Raw genomic sequence first — 19,288 nt, 5'->3', positions numbered from 1 at the left:
ATTTTTCAAAAGGCTTACAGATCTGGGATGCTAAGGTTCCTCCCTCGAAAAGCCCTGTGAGGTTCAAAGGGTGGATATTGTGCCCACTTTTCAAATAGAATGCGTGGAGGCACAGGGCAATCAAGTGACACACCTGTAGACCTGCAGACCTGGATTATGGTCAGAAGATCCTAATGTTCCAATGCCTGTGTTCCCTTTCTAAATTTCACTAGTAGAAAGTTAGGAAAGCTGCAAAACAGACACCAATAATTTAACTTTGGTGGGAAGACCCATGATGGAGATCCTAAGGAAAATGAGATAATGGATGCTTATTTCAGACATTCTTTGACAACCTACACAATGCCAAGAAATATGTAACAGTCTAGAGATAGAAAGATGAAAATGACAAGGCTTTAATCCTGGCAGAGCCCCCAGAATAGAAGAACAAGGTGGGAAAATATAAAAGTATAGAAAATACAGAGATGATGAAATAACAGATAATTCAAAGGTTTCAAAAAAGGAATGTGGCCAAAGATGATTTGGAAGATAAATAAAGGTCTTCTGTGTCAGTGGAGAAGTGGGAACCTTATGTGCATGGCATGGGCTAGCATTTTTGTGCTTTAGTGTATGTGGCTGGGAGTTGACAGTGCTGGAGGAATGTATGGGAGGGAGGTGAAGCTGAACTATGAAATACCTATGTGGAAAGGTCTTGTACAGTATACTTAGGGTCCACCCAGTGCCTGCATATTCCAGGTTGTGTTTCAGAACCAAACAACCGATCCTGAGGATGTTAAGATCTTATTAAATGCTATGCTATATTTCCTAATAGGCTTAGAAATGTACAAAATACTTCAGTCGCTGCTTGGAGACTCACAATGCACACCTGTTTTAAAATCTCTCAAAAGGCTCAGCCTTAAGGAAAAAGTTTGTTTATGGTAGACATTTTTATGGCCTATATCACAACTCTGATGCCCACCTCCCAAGCATTTGGATAGGTGGTAGACGGTTCTTTGCAGGTTCATGGTGGAAGCTCTGATGGAGATGAGGGAATTGTTGCCCCCAGGGAAGTTCCTCCACTATTGGGGTTGGGAGCCTACATATACCCCCAACTCCCATCTTTCAAATGGATGATTCTGGATGGCGTTTTGTAGGCTTGTCAGAGGTTCATTTGAAATCAAGTTCTCATTGCCTACAGTAGCAGCTTCAATAATATGACCAGATGTTGAATTTTCCTCCATGTATTCCCCATTGCCTCTAAGATCTTCCCCCACATAAACTGTGTCACCCAAGTCTTTTTTGAGGCTCTGATTTGGAGGAAACCAAACTAAAACACTATTGAACTTTTGTTGAATAAGCTATTATTTTTACGTAAGGGAAAAGTTTTATTTTCCTAACACACACTTTGCCATGGAAGGGTTTTCCCTTAGGAGCTTACTGTGTAATTAAATGTTCTGAGAATTGGACTAGCAACAAAGGGAACAAAAAAGGAAGAGACACTTTGAATTTGGGTGTTGGGGAATAGATAAATAGTGATTGAGTTTTGAACACGCTGATACTGAAGATAACTAAGAGTCGGTTGTTTATATCTAATATTCAGATTTAAGAGGTCCTTTCAGTGCTTCTGCACGTGCCATAATGCAGGAAGAAAGGTGTGGTCATTCACTGAACAGGGTTTTTTTCTTTTTGTAGTGGGCATGCTTTAATGAGATTTATCAACTAACTGAAATTTTACCACTCGATTGTGAAACTGAATCATTGCATGGGAATTTCTTTATAGCAAGCATGTCCAACCTGCTGCCTATGGTGGCTTTGAGTGCAGCCCATCAAAAATTCATAAACTTTCATAAAACATTGTGATATTTTTTGTGATTATTTTAGCTCATTGGCTGTCATTAGTGTATTTTATGTGTGGTCCAAGACAATTCTTCTTCCAATGTGGCTTAGGGAAGCCAAAAGATTGGACACCCTGACTTACAGCACCTGATACTGTAGACATAGGGGTGAAAACCATAACTGAATTGCAGTCTTGATTTTGATTGCTTTTCTGGGTATGTTCATTGAGTTTTTTCTTAGCTTTTGCATGGCAGTGCACGACTTTCTTTTATTGGCAGTGACCTGATTCTTTCAAAGGCAGTCTTGTCATTTACACTGTTCAGGTAATGATTTAATTTGGTAACTACTAAGCATTTCAACATTAAATATTAAAGACATTTAAGGTAGTATTGTAGAAGAATTTTTAAAAATTTTACATAAATGGAATCATATAGTAAGTAACCTTTCAGAATTGGCATATTTCTGTCAGCATAATTTCCTGAAGATTCATCAAAGGGGGGTGTATCGAGTGTTCATTGCTTTGAGTTGCAGGGTAGCATTCCATGGTATGAAATGTGCATTTAGCCATTCACGTATTGAAGAAACTTGGGTTGTTTCCAGTTTAGGGCTGTTATACATAAAGCTCTGTTAACTTTTATGTACAGGTTTTTGCGTGAACAAGTGTTTTCATTTCTCTAGGATGAATGTCCAGGAGTGCAATTGCTGGTCATGTGGTAGTTGTGTGTGGTTAGTTTTACAGGAAGCTACAAAAATTTTCCATAGCGGCTTTGACATTTTACATTTAAGAAGACAGTGTCTGAATAATCCAGTCTCCTTACATCCTCCCCGAGATTTACTGCTGTCACTGTTTTGTAGTTTGTTTTTAGCTATTTTGGTAGGTGCAGAGTGATATCTCATTGTAGTTTTAATTTGCATATCCCTGATGTCTAATGATGTTGAACATCTCTTCATGTCCTTATTTTCCATCTGTTTTTCCTCTTCAGTGAACAGTTTGTTTGTGTCTTCTTCCCATTTTCTAATGGAATAGTGTGTTTTTCACTATTGAGTTTTGGGCGTTCTTACTTATTCTGGATATACTTCCTTTAGTGGATAAGTGTTTTTCACGTATGTCCTCCCAGTCTGTAGCTTTTCTTTTCATCTTCTTCACTTGAGCTTTCACAGAGCAGAAGTTTTAAATGTCGATGCAGTCTAGTTTATCAGTCTTTCCTTTTAAAGATCATTTAATTGGTGTCAAGTCTAAAAACTCTTTGCCTAGTCTTAGATCGCAAAGATGGTTTCCAGTATTTTTTAAATAAAAGTTTTATATTTTTATGTTTTACATTTAGGTTTGTGGTCTATTTTGTTGATTTTTAAACTGAGTAAAGTCTAGGTTGATTTTTTTTCCTCTTTTTCCATTGAATTGCATTTTTCAAAAATCAACTGAGCCCATTTTTGTGAGATTAGTTCTGGGTTCTCTGTTTTGCTGTATGGATCTATGTGTCTCTCCCTCTGTGACTATCATACAATCTTGATCACTGTAGGTATATTATAAGCCTCAATATTAGGCAGAGTGAGTCTTCCTGCTTTGTTTTTAGCCTAGATTGTTTTAGGCATTCTAAGGACTGCGCCTTTACATATAAATTTTAGAATAAGTTTGTCTTCATCTACAAAAAAAAAAAAGAACAAACCAAAAACCATGCTGATATTTTGATGAGAATTATATTAAATTTATACAACCCATGTGTAACTTAATGACAGGGATACGTTCTGAGAAATGCATCATTAGGTGATTTCATCAAACATCGTAGTATGTACACCAGCACCACAAACACAGGAGTAATATATTTCACTACTACTCATGATGACTATGATGTCACTGTTGTATATATGATCTGGCCTTATGTGTGGTTCAGCATTGACCAAAATGTCGTTCTGCAACATATGACAGTGTATTAATTTGGGGAGAGCAGCAATTATGTTGAATCTAACAATCCACGTAGATTGTATGTATCTCCATTTGCTTAGGTCTTTGCTTTAATGTTTACTTTTTCATAAGCATCTTCTAATTTTCAGGATACAGATCTTTTGCATGTTTTGTTATGTGTATACCTTGAGTATTTTCTTTGGAGCAATTATGAGTAGTTTTGGGTTTTAAATTTGATTTTTGCATGTTTATTGTTAGTATGTAGAAACTGTATGCTGTGACCTGCTTAACTCCCTTGTATTTCTGATGCTGGGGGGAAAGCACTTGGCCTTCCACGATTAAATATGATGTTAGCTGTAGTTACTTGTAGGTGTTCTTTATCATTTAAAGTCCAAAATTTGACCATACGTAGCTTGACTTACATTTGGGTGACACATATAATCTTCCACTAGATATCTTAATGGTCTGAAGCTTTTTAGACACTGACACTACACTTTTCTCATAGTTCCTAGTGTTGCAACAAAAGGAGAAAAGTTTCGGTATACCTTGACTGTAACATTTATGTTCTTATGCATCTTTGTTGCTCCATCTGCCTCAAAAAAGCGCCCACCCTCACCCCCTGACTGCTACTGCTACTCTCCGTCTACTTGGCCAGGTTCTGCTTGTTAAAGCCTTGGTCAAACCTGTAGATTAACTGTTTAGTCCTCTGTGTCCTTACCGCCTTTTCAGCAAAGTGCCACTTAAAAAATGTGCCATTACAATTAAGTTATTTTTCTTTGCTTCTTCATGCTATGTCCATGAACTGGCCGTATTAGATATCCAGAACAATATACCTTGCACTTGTGCACTGCAGAAAGAGTATCAATGCATGTATCCAGACCAATGGGCAGATCTGTGCCAGGCTATATTTGTGCTTAGGCAAAAGAGATTTTACCTTTGGAGGAGACATTACTGGTTTCTGTAGAACTATTCTATACTTTTTTACACATTCTAGCTAAAATAAGTGATAGAAAACTTCTATAGTGTGAAATTATGTGGCAGAAGTTAAGGAACTGGACAGGAAGGCAGCAATGATGATACATACTTGATCGTTAAAAAATAATCTTTGCAAACTCCACGTATAAACTACATTCTGATATGATATGCTGCCCCATTTAGCCATTGGGAAACATTTGGATGGTCCAGTTTTGCAGTTCCAACTCAGTTACATTCCAAAAGCCTTAATGTTTTGAGAATGCTGCATTTTAGTTTCATATTTAAGGTGATACAATGCTAAGTTATTTTATCATTTCTGTTGGTTAGCCTGTTGTTAAAATAAGTCCATCAACTGTTTTTTCTTCTTTTCTGGGCACATGTAAAAGAGTTTTGCTGAATCACTTTATTCCATATTTATAACCTAGTAATTTAATAGTATTTTTCAGTAACAATAACATAAAACACATAGGCCCTCTTATTTCTCTCTGATATAATGCATTATGGTGCTTAGAATATCCATAAATGTCTACAGGTTCCGGTTTGATCAACTTCAAGATAATGATTTTGCTTTTTATATTTTTCAAAGAAAAGTTGAAAATCTCAAAGTTGTATTCTAAAACACATATACTGCTTCACTCTGTATAGTCACCACTTAGGCAATTTATATCAGCCCTTAGGAGCTATGAAGTGAATATATTCTTTCAGAAATTGACAGTGCAATTGTTCTGATACAGAAAGTGACACCATAGAGTATATTAACTGTGTAATTCACAAGCTTTTTTTTATAAGTCAGAGTGTAGAGAAACAGATCTTTCTTCCTCTTTCCCTATAGATTAAAGCACTTTTTAAAATGAAGTCAGTAGAATTTTCTCTGTCTTGTAATTTAAGTTGGAAAGAGTGAATTAGTATTTGCTGTACTGGATTGTCATAGGAGGAAATTAAATGTTCTCTAAAAATAACCACTGGTAATCAAAATAGTATTTGCCCTTGATTGCTATTTTTTTTAACTTTTTTAAACACTTGAAAAATTATTTGGGTAATTATAAAAATAATTTATTTTTTGCAGCTATAAATAGAATATGCAGATTTAATTTATTGTTATCCTTTGAATTCTATGTTCTTGGTAATTTCCAGTGATAATATATCTTCCGCAGAGCCCTTCAGAATCTTGGAAAAATAGGACTTGTACTCAGAAACTGAATATTTTGAAATGTTTTTGTAAATAACAATAATTATAGGTATAATAAAAGCTATTTTGGCTATTTATGACAGAATATTTTAGGAGGGAAATTCGTGAATAGTTGGTCATTATTACAAGGTGAAGTGAAAAGTATTCATGATATGGCAAATCACTGGCGAATGTGAAAGTCATATTTATGTGTATTTTTGATTTAGGATATTTCATTTCCTTTTTTGAATTATATTGTATGGTTAGTTCCTTCTAATATACGCTTTTTCTTTTGGATAGTTCATGCTGTTTTTCACACTATTTCAGCAACATGGGATTAGTGGGTGTATATTTATATTGTATTGCTGAATTTCTAGAAACTTTAATAAAGAAGTCAGAATCCAGCTTTTCCACCTGAAAGCAAATGTTCTTCTCTCTAGGTTCTTGAAAAGAGATTTTTAAAATTGTTTTCCATGCAGGAAGAGAAAAACAAATACTGTATGTTGTCACTTGCAAGTGGAAGAAAAATATTAGGTACTTATGACCATGAAGATGACAACAATGGACCCTGGGGACGACTAGAGTGGGGACGAAGGGAGAGGGGCAAGGGTTAGAAAACTACCTATTGGGTTCTGTACTCACTACCTGGGTGATGAGATCAGCCATACCCCAAAGCTCAGCATCACACAGTTTAACCTCTACATGTACCTCCTGAATCTAAAATAAAATGTGAAATTCTAAGTAAATAAAAATAAATTTTAAAGATAAAAAGCAAAAATAAAATTGTTTTCTAAGAGAAAGGAAGGTCTTAGTGTAAAATTGTCATTTAATTGGCCTTTCTGAAATTCAGTTTTGTTTTGTTTTCAAATCAGATCTTGACAATTTTAAAACCAAAATGAGGAGTACAGTTTCCGTGCGTGAAGGCCAGGGAGTTGTGCTGCTCTGCGGCCCCCCACCACACTCTGGAGGTAAGTCATGCTCTGTTTCTGCTTTTCATATTTATTAAGGTTCAGGGCAAGGCCTGCAGCACATGTACTGTTATTGCGTCTGTAAATTACCCTGAGAAACTTGATAACCTGGGCATTCAATTCTGTCAGCTTTGTTGGAATATGAGGAACGCGACAAAAAATAGTCCATTCAGAGAATTTTCTAAACAATTGACTCATTCCAACAAGGAGGGTTTTAAAGACGAGAGAGATCACATTCGCTTCAGTTACCTAACGGTGCTAAACAATGCTTTATCCGTACACCATTATTATTTGCTTTTTAGTTTTATGCCATGTCAAATTGGAGTCTTTGCTGTTTGTCTGTATCTCTCTCTCTCTCTCTCACACACACACACGCACAAGCTTTTTAGTATGTGCCATTAAGCCTCTTTATATATATATTATATATACATATATTATATATATATATGCACACACAGAAATGATATGTGTGTATATTCACATCATTTTCATTGGGGCATTGAAATTGCAAATATTACTAGAAATTCAGAAGCTTACCAAGATAGTGACCTAGAGTGAAAATGAACTTCAGCACATATGAACATAATTTAATTAGCTCCCCAGTATGAGCCTGGGGTGCTGGTTTGATTTTCCTGTCATGGTCACTATTGCAAACTTGGTCACTTGCAGGAACAAAGAGGGCATTATTAATGAATAAATCACTGTTCTCAGAGAAACAAACACATTTTGTTATTGAAAGGATGAAAATTACTGGGAGATAAACAAGTTAAGAGTGGATCTTTCTGACCAGAAGCGAAACTGAGAAGTGTACTTCTCATTATGGTAAAACTTATTCAGAGGAAAACATGCTGGACTTTCTTTGTTCTGTGACATACAAACTACAGTCCTTTCCACCCAGTGAGTTGTCAATTTTGATCACAAACCCTCAACCCAATAAAACAGATATCTCCCGTCTTCAGGGTCTGGCCACTTGAAATTCGTGAACCATCTGGAGACTGCAGACTTGGGGCTTGATTAACAGGATTGCCATCACGTTGTCTGCTATGGGTTTAAATTGTGTTCTCCAATTTATTTCAAGGGTGTACATAATTGCTGGAATCTTGACATTTCAGAAGAACTTTAACTTTGAAGGGAAGCATAGAGCCTCTTGATTGCAAACAAAGTAACAGCCAGTTTCGTCAATCTGGCTTGATGAAAATTGGGAATTTGCTGGCTCACATAACTGGGACGATCAAATGGCTTCTAGTAGCACTGCATAGTTTACAAAGAGATATGCCACCCAGAAGGATGTGCTGCCTCGCCATGGGATGTGGGGTTAGTGGATGGCCTCCAGTTCTCACTCCTTCATGGTCTGCCCCAGCTGCCCACAGTCATACCCTCCTGAGGGAGGCCATGTCTAGTGACTGAGCAAGACTGGGATATGAAGGGTCAACCATTTCTGACCAACACTGGGCAATTCTGATTTAATCCAGAGTTTCCTGTCAGGATGACCATGCCTTTGTTGGACCACATCATAGTTCAGTTTCTTTCTCTTCTCGATTAAATTCTAGTTCCTTCCTTTCATGGGTTTTGATCATTGATTTTAAAAGCTTTTATTCTAAAAAAATTCTATTTAGGCATCTGCTCTCGGAAAACCCATTCTGTTGGATTTAGAGATTGAATTAATTCCACAAACAATCCATTTTTCTCTGTGTTTCTTGACTCCTCTTGTCTCAATAATGCCTCCATTCTCATGTAGATTCCTTGTAGGGGCAAAGGTGGCCTCTGGCAGCTCTAAGTTCTGTGATCCTTAATGCTAAATATCCTAATGAAGCAGACACCCTGTTTCTCTATGGCTCCTGATTCTTCTAGGGTCAGTCTTATTTATGGGAGCCCTGCAGCTGAGGACTTGACACAGTTCCACCTTCTGACAAACCCTAGAATGAGAAAGAAGCAGTTTCCAACGCAAGTGTATTATTATGAGAAAAAAGAGAGATGTATTAGATAGCAATAAATAATTGCTAAAACTACATCTAGGAAGGAAATAGCAAAATAAATTTATATTGTCTCAAATTAACGTAAAATAATAGCTGGATAGTCTTGGTTGTGACCAGTTTTGTAGGTGATGTGATCAGTTTTGTAGGTATTGACCCAATTTAAGATTCCAACTGAGTGATTTTCTTTAAGTGTCATTATGATTAGATACATTCACTGATTGGAAGGGAGGAACATTTCGGTTGGCTAAGTATGCAAACAGTAAACATGTCTTAGTAAGCTGTTGGATGAAACATGTCCCAAAAGATGAATCTATTCAAATGTCATAAATTTGGAGAACTGTTAGCCCATTACACCTATCCTAAATAATGACATCCTGATTTTTCTCTGCCATTGGTGACTTCAAGTAGTCCTTTCATTTTTAAAACACTGGGTTGGGATGACAATGGAAGTCAAATAGGATTGTAGGTGAAGTGGGAGAAATCTTCCCAGATATCAGACAGTAACCTGTAAGAACCCAGAGCATGCATTGGAGAGCAAATAACAGTGACCAAAAGCATACTTCCCTCAGTTCCAGATTGTGCAGATTTAGATGCTAAAAAATGTGATTCTCATTTGTCTAAGTGTCTATAATGCTTAGATATTCACAATTCACATCTACTCTCTTGACACATTGGCTTATGACCTCCTTGAGGACAGGCCTATGTTGGTGTTTGCACCCAAGAGCCTAGTACAAGGCTGGTTTGTAACAAACAGTAAATACTGATTGAAGAAATGAACACATTCATGTAAAAAATACATGGAATATGTTTTTAAGTTTGGCCAGTTATACATGCTTTTTGAGAGTTCATTGGAAACTTTGTGGAGATATAAGCATTTAACAACGAAAATGCCCTGGGTGCCAACCAGACAGGCATGGGCATTGACAGATCAGAGTAAACTGTGTCCACAGCAGCTGGTATCAGCCCTGCCTCATCACCTTTTTGACTTATGGCCTTTAAGTCAGTAGAGGGTGTGAGCCAGGTCAGAGAGCAGCTGAAGCTGTCACTCCAGGGTATATGAGTACAAGTGATGAAAGATTAATCAGAGAGCTCATGGCCTGCACTGTGGTCCATTCGGTTTTCTTCCCACAAAGTCCCACAGTCCCTACAGGACATGTGCTTGCCCTTCTCTGTCTCCCCTACTTTGTATTACCTTTATTCACTTCATGTTTTTTCATTTCTTCGTGGTTCCTTCTCTGTGTTTAGAAATGTTTAAATTTGTTATTTTTCTGATTACTGAAGACACAATCGTATTTTATTTATCTGTTGTATTTCCTCTTATATCATCCTAACAGAGTAAGCAAAGAAAAGCACTAATAATAATAATAGTAACCATTATCATTATTGTCATGCTGGGCACAGTGGCTCATGCCTGTAATCCTAGCACTTTGGGAGGCCGAGGCAGCAGATGACTTGAGCTCAGGAGTTCAAGACCAGCCTGGGAAACATGATAAAATCCCGTACCTATGGAGGTTGGAGTGAGCCAGGATCATACCACTGTACTCCAGCCTAGGTGACAGAGCGAGACCCTGTCTCAGAAAAAATTAAATAAATAAAATAATCATAATAGTATTATCCTCTGTTTATTGAATGTTGCTTAGATGCCAAGCAGTGTTTTAGTCCTTTGTGGAAATTACCTGCTAGTGAGACTCTTTTTGGGTAAAAGTATGGTGAGGAACAAGATGATTGACAATGTAAGATAGAGTCTGGAAGCTGAGTCCTGGAGATATGAAGAGTGTGGGCTCTTAGCCCGCCAATGCCTAGTGCCTTGAGTCCAGACCTCCTGCTTAGAAATGACAAATGAGGGATGAGGCCAGAAACTAAGTCCTTCCAGCTTTTATTTAGGGTTACACTTTGGGTTTGCAAAGTGTGCAGAAGAGGAGAAAGCCAACCTAAAATCACAGAGCTATGAAGAAATAAAACTAGAACCTGGATGCTCTGCCTCTTGACCAGGGCTCTTTCTAGTATGGCATGCTCTAAACCAGCACCCTGTTGCCATTCTCCAAATGAGAAGGCACAGAATCCTCAGCAAAAGTGGCACTGTCCTAAGCCAAAAGCTTCTGACATTTCAAAATCGGAGGCAGCAGAGTTTATGGTTTTAATTTTCAATCCTGTTGTTTAACACATCAGCACTGCTTCAAATCACATTAGCAGAAATATCCCCAGAGTTAATTAAGTGCCCAACTCAGGCATGCTCTGGCCCATGCTTCTAAGACTTTAATTGCATATCTGTCACCTGGGGACTTGAAAAAATGCAGATTCTGATTGAGTGAATCTGGGGTAGGGTCTGAGAGGCTGGATTTTAGCTTTCCCTTGAAATTGATGCTGCTTATTCTTGGGCCACTCTAGGTTCCAAAGCCCTAACCAGTCTCTTCCATTAAGTGAGGTCTCTATGACTAGGGGCTAATGTTACCTCCTTCTTCCCTGTCAGATTTCCTTCTTCCCTAGCTCGTTTCTCAGCCTAGACACTAGAATCCATTTGGCTTTTCACAACCAAAATTTTACCTCCCCACTGAGGATGTCAGTTTTTTTCCCCATTCAAGCTTACAGTGTCTTACTCAAGAAGCTCTTCACCCTGATTTCTTCTCCTGATTGTGGCCTTCTCTGTCTCCAACTGATTTGTACGTTTTTATTGTTTCATAAAACTTTGCTATTCTTTTCTAAATCCTTGGGCTGAGGGGATACTGCTGCTCTTAACAAAGGTCCCAGAGTCCCAGGTATAAAGGAGATCATACTTTCTATCCATGACTTCTCACTTCCCAAGTGTGATGTGAAATACAGTCTCTAACATGGGTTTGGTTGAGATCTAACAATCCATAGAAAACCTTACCACAAACAGACTTCTCTGGTTTTCACATTAAATTGTATGACACTGGGTACCCTGTAATAGATGTGGATGGGATTCTCCATCAGTTTGCTGTTTTAGTTTCTGTGAAAGCTGAGGATGTTTCAAATATCTCAATAAAATCATGCTTTTACTATCTTAATCACAATGAGATGAAAATATCAAGACACAAAGAAACATTGGTTACAGGATGTCATGCATCCTTTAATCGTTGACAGATGTGATATGTCCCCAAACAACTTTCTTTTATCCAACTTCTTTCTGCCTTTTCCTTGCAAGGGACACTTCAGGACTCCAAGGGGTCCTGTACTAGAAAGGTTGCAGACTTGAGACTAACATCAAAGGTTTTTGGTTTTGTTTTGGTTTTATTTTTTTTCTGTAGCCATCCACATATTCTCTAAGAACTATTGGAAAACTGTTTATTAATGGGCAGCAGTTATTGTTTTACCTTTTTTTTTGTATTTCCTAGGTTGTAGTTCTTTTTCTGTTTTTGACTCATAGCAAAATTGTGTTAAAATCTCTTCTTTTAGTGCAGTAAGTTTGTAACTTTCTTTTGTTTATTAGAAATGAAACTCAGATGTTCTGCATAACTAGATTAGGAAGATAGACATGGAAAAGGCCTAAATAAGGATCCCAAAGTGTGGAAACTGCATATATTATTCATATTTCCTTAATTCATCTATGTAGATAATTTACAAGGAAGTGTCAGCAACTTGGGGCAGCTTTGCGTAAGAGCATTTGCCATCTGTCTGGTACTATGAGAATAAAAAATTCTTTTATGGTGGGGGACAATGAGGAACTTTCCTAGGAATCCCTGTAACCTTGCAGCAATAGACTGCTGTCAGCTGAGAGGGTTCTTACCTCCCCGTCATTCTGTGTGATTTTCTGCCACTTCCTTGTCATCACTTTCTCTGCAGAGCAGTCCAGCACCTCTATGAAGCAAGAGGAATTAACCTCCCAAAATTTGTTAGAAAACCGGGAAATCAAAAGCCAGAAATAAAGACTGAACGTGCATCACCTGTAGCATAATTATTAATCCAGTTACCAGTTGCATGAAAATCTGGGAGCTCATGTAATTACCATGCAGTTGCTGATATCACCACACAATTATTGGACATTCAAATACATGAGAAAAATTACCCTGTTATCAGTAAGGTCATAAGACTAGTTCATAGGCACCTTATGATAAATACTAACTCCTCAGGAATTCATGTGTTAATCAAGTTATTACATATATGCATGTTAATAAAGAGATGAGTTTTATTCAACAATAGCTGATAAAAATTTACTCTGAGTAGAAAACAGGCTTGAGTCTGTCCCAGTGTTTAATCAGCAAATGACTTTGGTCTCTGATTTAGCTTTCCATATCACTGCTATGCACATATTCTTGAAATGGAAGTCTTATACACTGCCATTCACTTATTATAACGACATAGCCCTTGGGATAGAAAAAAGAGAATGTGAGATGCCAAACAGCAGGTAATAGAGGCTGAAGTGACATTATGCTAAAAATTGCCTTGTAAACCCTGTTGTGACAAAGGTGAGAACTGTTAGCAACATACCCAGATGGCGTGGGATTTACAACTTCTGTATCAACATCTTTATTTTTTTTTCTTTACCCAAGATGAATAGACTGAAAAACAGAAGTCAGCTTAGGTAGCTTAGCTGGGAGAATGTAAAGAAAAGGCACTAAATAGGCATTTTCATCTCTAGGATGTCCATTTGCTAGAGACTTCATCAAGGCAGTGAGACACATGACTTGTCCAGTTGCTAGAGACTTTGTCAAGGCAATGAGATACATGGACTAGTGTTTCTGGATGTGATTATGTCTCAAAACAACAATTTCCCCAAACAATTTAATCTTTAAGTATAATAGAGCTTCCTCTTAGGCACACAGTTTTCCTTGAACTACAGTTTGCTACTGTTCTGCATGTAATATGGTTAAACTTTAAAACAGGCTAGGCATGGTGACTCACGCCTGTAATCCTAACACTTTGAAAGACCGAGGAGTGTGGATTGTCTGAACTCAGGAGTTCAAGACAAGCCTGGGCAACATGGTGAAACCCCCTCTACTAAAACAAAATTAAAAAAAAAAAATTAGCCAGGCGTGGTGGCACAGGCACCTGCAGTCCTAGCTACTTGGGAGGCTGAGGCAGGAGAGTCGCTTGAACCCAGGAGGCGGAGGTATCAGTGAGCTGAGATCGTGCCACTACACTCTAGCCTGAGTGACAGAGTGAGACTCCAAAAAAAAAAAGATTAAAAAAATATAAAATAAACTTTAAAATATTAGCATTTTTCAAAATCTTAAAGTCACGAATATGTGTGTAGGTAGTGTCAAAATAAAAATATAGATATGAATCTCTAAATTTGATGTTTTACTTGGGAAGAAAGAATATGCTTTCTGCAGTGGACATGGTGGCTCACGTCTGTAATCTCAACATTTTGGGAAGCCGAGGTGGGAGGATCCCTTGAGTCCAGGAATTTGAGACCAGGCTGGGAAACACAGCAATACTTTGTCTCTTAAGGGGGAAAGAAAAGAACTGAAAATATGCTTTCTGGCTCCTATCACATTTGCATTAGAGGTCACTGTGTAGACTGCTTCTCTGGTATCCTAGTGGTTTCTAACTTCCCTAAAGGAGCAGGTGCAAAAGTTGCATTACAGCAGCAGTTATGTCACCACAAACTGCAAGATCAAGACTAAGAAGCAGATGATTGATAGGTTATTGAGAAATTGGCGTCTGTGCAATGGAATATTACTGTTTATTTATTACTTCTGTCCTGGGGATAGGTTAACACGTCATGGCAAACAGATAATCCATCTGTAGACTGATGAATCTCAAGATTGTAAACTATTTTTGAATATGTCAATAGTGATGTGACTATTGACATTTTCAGGAGTCCAGAATATTAACATTCACAGAAGCATTGAGACAAGTCTGGTCTGAATTGATTGACACATAAACCTTCGCTACTTTTATATGGATAACTGTAAAATATTTTGATCCCTAAAGGAAATATTTGTTGTACTGGATAGACCATTTTGTAGTTGAAAATGTAGATGCAAATCCTGAATTTCTCCAAAGTGCCTGAATGTAGAAACTGTGAATTTAAAATATTAGTTGAATCTGTCTTCCAACCTTCCTTTTTTCTTTCTTTCTAAACTCGTTCATCCAGGCATCATTCCATCCATCCATCCATTGTATTCATTCATTGATTTACTCAAGTATCCATCAAATAACTATTTATTTGTGGAAGACGTGATATGTCTTATAATAATGTTCTACTATAATAAATGTTTCTTCACTTGAATAAGATTGATATTAAATAAGAGAAAAAGCATATTGCTCGTGAAGTTGATAGAAATATATCCAGGTCAATAGAAATATATCCAAGTTGAATACTGCCTGAACCACTTCCCAAGAGAAAAGCACTGAGTTCGGTTTGCAGGAAATAGGAAGATAGACAGCAGTTCTCTCCTCAGGGACACATGGTCCCGCAGGGAATGAAAACGATGAGTTTACTAGTTACTAGTTAACCCAAAATGAGTAATAGGTGACATTATTATTGGCCAGACACAGGGCTTATTGCTCCTAATAGAACTCCAAGGAAGAGAGTATCACTCTCATTCTACATTGACAAGCCAAGGCTCAGAGCAGTTAGGTGATTTGTCCAAAGCCATGCCATGATAGATTTGGGCACCTAGGTCTCTTTCTTTCCCTTTCTCCCTCCCTTCCTTCCTTCCTTACTTCTTTTGACAGAATGTTGCTCTGTTGCCCAGGCTGGAGTGCAGTGGTACGATCTTTGTTCACTGCAACCTCCACCTCCCAGGTTCAAGTTATTCTTATGCCTCAGTCTCCCAGCTGGGACTACAAGCACACGCCACCATCCACAGCTAATTTTTGTATTTTTAGTAGAGATGGGGTTGGCAGGCTGGTCTTGAACTCCTGACCTCAAGTGATCTGCCCACTTCGGCCTCCCAAAATGCTGGGATTACAGACATGAGCTACCATGTCCAGTGCAGAAAGCATATTCTTTCTTTCCAAGTAAATCATCAAACTTAGAGATTCATATCTATATATTTATTTTGATGCTATCTACACATATATTCTTTCTGATGGAAAATTTTCCTGTGCTCACAAACATTATAGGCTTCAATATTTTTATTTACACATTTTCCACCTTCTAAAACAGTGTTCTTCAGACTCCTTTAATAGATACTCTATAGCCATTAAAACCTTTTTAAGCACCACCCTGCCACAATCACACTCATGCATATACACATATGAAAGAGGCAGAGAAGGTACAAACTGGGCACCTAGAGCTAGACTGGTTGAGTTCCAATTCTGACTTTGCCATTGCAAGCTATGGAACTTGAGGCAAGTTGCCTAACCTCTGTATCTCTGTTTCTTATCTGTACATGGGGAATAATCACAGAACCTATCCTTACAGGATCATTGTGAGTATTTAAGAAGGCAATCCATGTGAATTGTTTAAAATTCTTTTTATTTATACACATACAAATATACTACCATCTTAATATATTTATGGAAAAATGTAAAAATTTTAAATATCTAAATAAAAGTAAATCTATGAAGGGGGTTAACTATACTTTCTTCCTATACCCTGGGGGATTGTCTTGCCAGGAATATCTGTACCCCACTTTAGCAAACATGGTTCTAGAAAATGTTTGGGTTTCTCTCCTCTGGATTATACGTGGTTGAGGATGAAAAAGTTAAAACAATTATGTTTAGAGAAAAGGAATGGATATGGCTTTGAGATGCCCATCAGTGACCCCAGGGGTCTAGCCAACACATTTCAAGTCACTTCAGCTGATTGGCCCAGGGAGGACACCTGCCACAAGATGAGCCAATCAGATGCTCTCTTCTGGGAATTTGATATTTGACCTGTAGGTCTACAAGTCTGAATTTGAGAGTTTGGAACAGAGACTTTCTGTCACGTAGATTAGGCAGCCAAGAATGCTGATGTCTCAGGAGCAGAGATGTAGCCCGACAGAAACAAGAAGAAACCAGGGGCAGAGATTAAGGACGAAAGACTGCCTGGCCTGCAGGCTCTCCAGCTCTCATTTCTTGGTAGCTGTTTTCTTGCCATTGGGTTCCATGAAACAGCTCGTGTCTGTATATCACATTTTGATCCTTACTTAGGCTGACTCTGGTAGGTTTCTGTTTCTTACAAACAAAAAGCCATACCTAATGCAATGGACATCATTTTAGAATGATATGTATATGTATGTGCATGTATATGTAGTAATGAAGCTGATGCAAGAAGAATAGGAAATTTAATATAAAAAATAAAAAACAGTGGCTATATGTTTTGACAGCTGTCCCTGAGACTGTCCTAGCATCCCTTTTGGATTAAAGTCAGCATGGAACATACCACAAAGAGCCCTGGAAAGAGTCAGGGTCATGGAAACAACTTCGAGAAACTGTGGATTCATTCATTCATTACTACTTACACTTTCACTCTATAGGTGAATTTCCCCCAAACTTCAGAGGTACTCCTGACAATTTCTTACATTTTTCTCACAGCAGCATGGCTTCACACTTCCCCCTTCCATTTTATTCCCACATCCCTTAACTGATCTGCAGTAGTATGATGAGGAAATCAATCTCTCTCACTCTAAAGACTGTCAGGTCTTCCTGCTCTGATTCCATCCACCCACAGACAAAAGTCAGAGGAGCCTTAAGCCTATTAAAGAATTACATGTAGAAATTCAGGGGTTTAAATCCACTGTTAGAGAGTGCTTCTCGAAGTCAAGAGATCAAGACCATCCTGGCCAACATGGTGAAACCCCGTCTCTACTAAAAATACAACAATTGGCTGGGCTTGGTGGCATATGCCTGTAGTCCCAGCTACTCAGTAGGCTGAAGCTGGAGAATCACTTAAACCCAGGAGGCAGAGGTTGCAGTGAGCCAAGATCACGCCCCTGCACTCCAGCCTGACGACAGAGCAAGACTCCATTTCCAAAAAAAAAAAAAGAGAGAGAGAGAGATAGTGCTTCAACAGAATTTATTTTAATATTGCAGAGTTCTGACCAATGTTTCCTGCTTTAAGTAAAAATTAGCTATAAATCAAGAATTATAAAGGCTTTGTTTCTTAACATCCTTAAAAGAAACAGAAGGACCATTAGTTGGTGCTTTTTGTCAAAAAAAAAAAAAAAAAAGAGAAAGAGAGAGACTGTAAGAAACACCAGGTGAGAGCTAAGAATTTACCTGTTCACTAGCAAGTTGGGGAACTAAAGCATTCGTTGCTTTGCCATTAAAATGCATTTGTGTTTACTTGTGTTTTAATTAATATTATACAGCTACTATAACAAAGAAACCTGACAATGTATTAGACCGAACTGATCAGTATTTGTTAGGCAGACAAAGTCCAAATCAGGTGTTTTTGGTCATAGGGCAGTGTTTTGTAAACTCCAGTGGCTCATTTAGGAGGCTTATTTAAAGTGTAGATTCTGCAGTCCCACCCCCAGAGATTCTGACCTTATAGGATGTGGTCTTTCCTGGAAACCTGCATTCTTTATTAATGACCCAGCAGAGTCTTGATTCAGATGGTTTTTGAGCCACACTTTGGAACATATTGTCTTCAAGTCATACAAATGTAAATGCTTTCAAAAACCATTTAAAGGAATAAATAGTTATGCCAGAGCAAGTGCAAGAGTTGAAGTATTTTAGTGGGTGAATTCTCTTAAGTAGGACATTTTAAACTCTAAAAGATAAGTGAACTTTGTGGCTTACATGGAACATTGATACTCATTTATTTATAAACTAGGTAATTTCTGTCTCAGCAGATTTTCTTTTCCCTAAACTTTAGCTGTCTTGGAGAGACAAAAAAGTATGAGGATAATTTTTTAAAAGCTTTTACAAAAATGCTGTCTTGGAGAGCAAAGTTGCTAGTCTGCCTAGTTGTGTAACTGAAATTCGTTGGCTTTCATCCACGTGCCCAGGTGTGAAGTAGCTGGTGGGTGCTTCACAGGTGACTGCACTGATGCCCGCAGAGACTGAGCACCTCTCTTACCACTTGGTTAAGTTTTTATAGCTTCTGATCCTCACAGGTACCACTTGGCACCTCACCCCAGAGTAGTTTGTATTTGTTTTTGTTGTTATTGTTGTTATTTTTCATCTGTGCCGGTGATTGTTGCTCTCTGTCTGAAGGAAAACCCAGATTGGTCTTGTGGGGAGGGAGTTTCAAAATTGATCCCCTTCCTTTTGAGATCTGGCTTCTATTTAAAACTTGTTTTTTCTTATTAAATTTAGCAAGTTGGAGTTTGAAATGCTACTAGGGTTAAGAGTAAAAAATTGTAGAATGAATCATGCATTAAGTTTTCAGTAAAATTCCAAAAGTCAGTTTCTAAATTCATTCACAGAAATTGCACAGTGATCACCTTTCCCTATTCTCGCAGCTCTGCAGCAGCCAGCCAAGTGATTCAAATGAAAGGAGGGCTAGGATTTGAGGGTTGGGCAATTCTTTTCTTGGTAACAGCTAAATCTCTAAACAGCATCATTTACTTTATTTGCATTTTTTAAAATGTAGAAAATACAGTTCTTTTTTGAGTTCATTAAGGATTTGGCACATGCATTTTCA

General features: G+C 37.9%; 1 protein-coding gene across 2 annotated transcripts in view; it reads left to right on the top strand.

Annotated features, from left to right (window-relative positions):
* CNTN3 (contactin 3) overlaps positions 1-19,288 on the top strand; it is a 332,828-nt gene that overhangs the window by 167,516 nt on the left and 146,024 nt on the right. For both annotated transcript variants that reach the window (XM_064361917.1, XM_012477072.2), the window contains one exon: positions 6,731-6,826. In XM_064361917.1, the coding sequence (XP_064217987.1) occupies positions 6,731-6,826 (96 nt within the window). The remainder of the gene's footprint in view (positions 1-6,730; positions 6,827-19,288) is intronic.

This window comes from Aotus nancymaae, unplaced genomic scaffold, assembly GCF_030222135.1.
Source record: "Aotus nancymaae isolate 86718 unplaced genomic scaffold, 86718_ANA_hifiasm-v0.15.2.pri h1tg000046l, whole genome shotgun sequence".
Classification (NCBI taxonomy): Eukaryota; Metazoa; Chordata; class Mammalia; order Primates; family Aotidae; genus Aotus; species Aotus nancymaae.
Note: the sequence above shows the minus strand (reverse complement) of the source record. Positions and strands in the feature narration are given on the sequence as shown.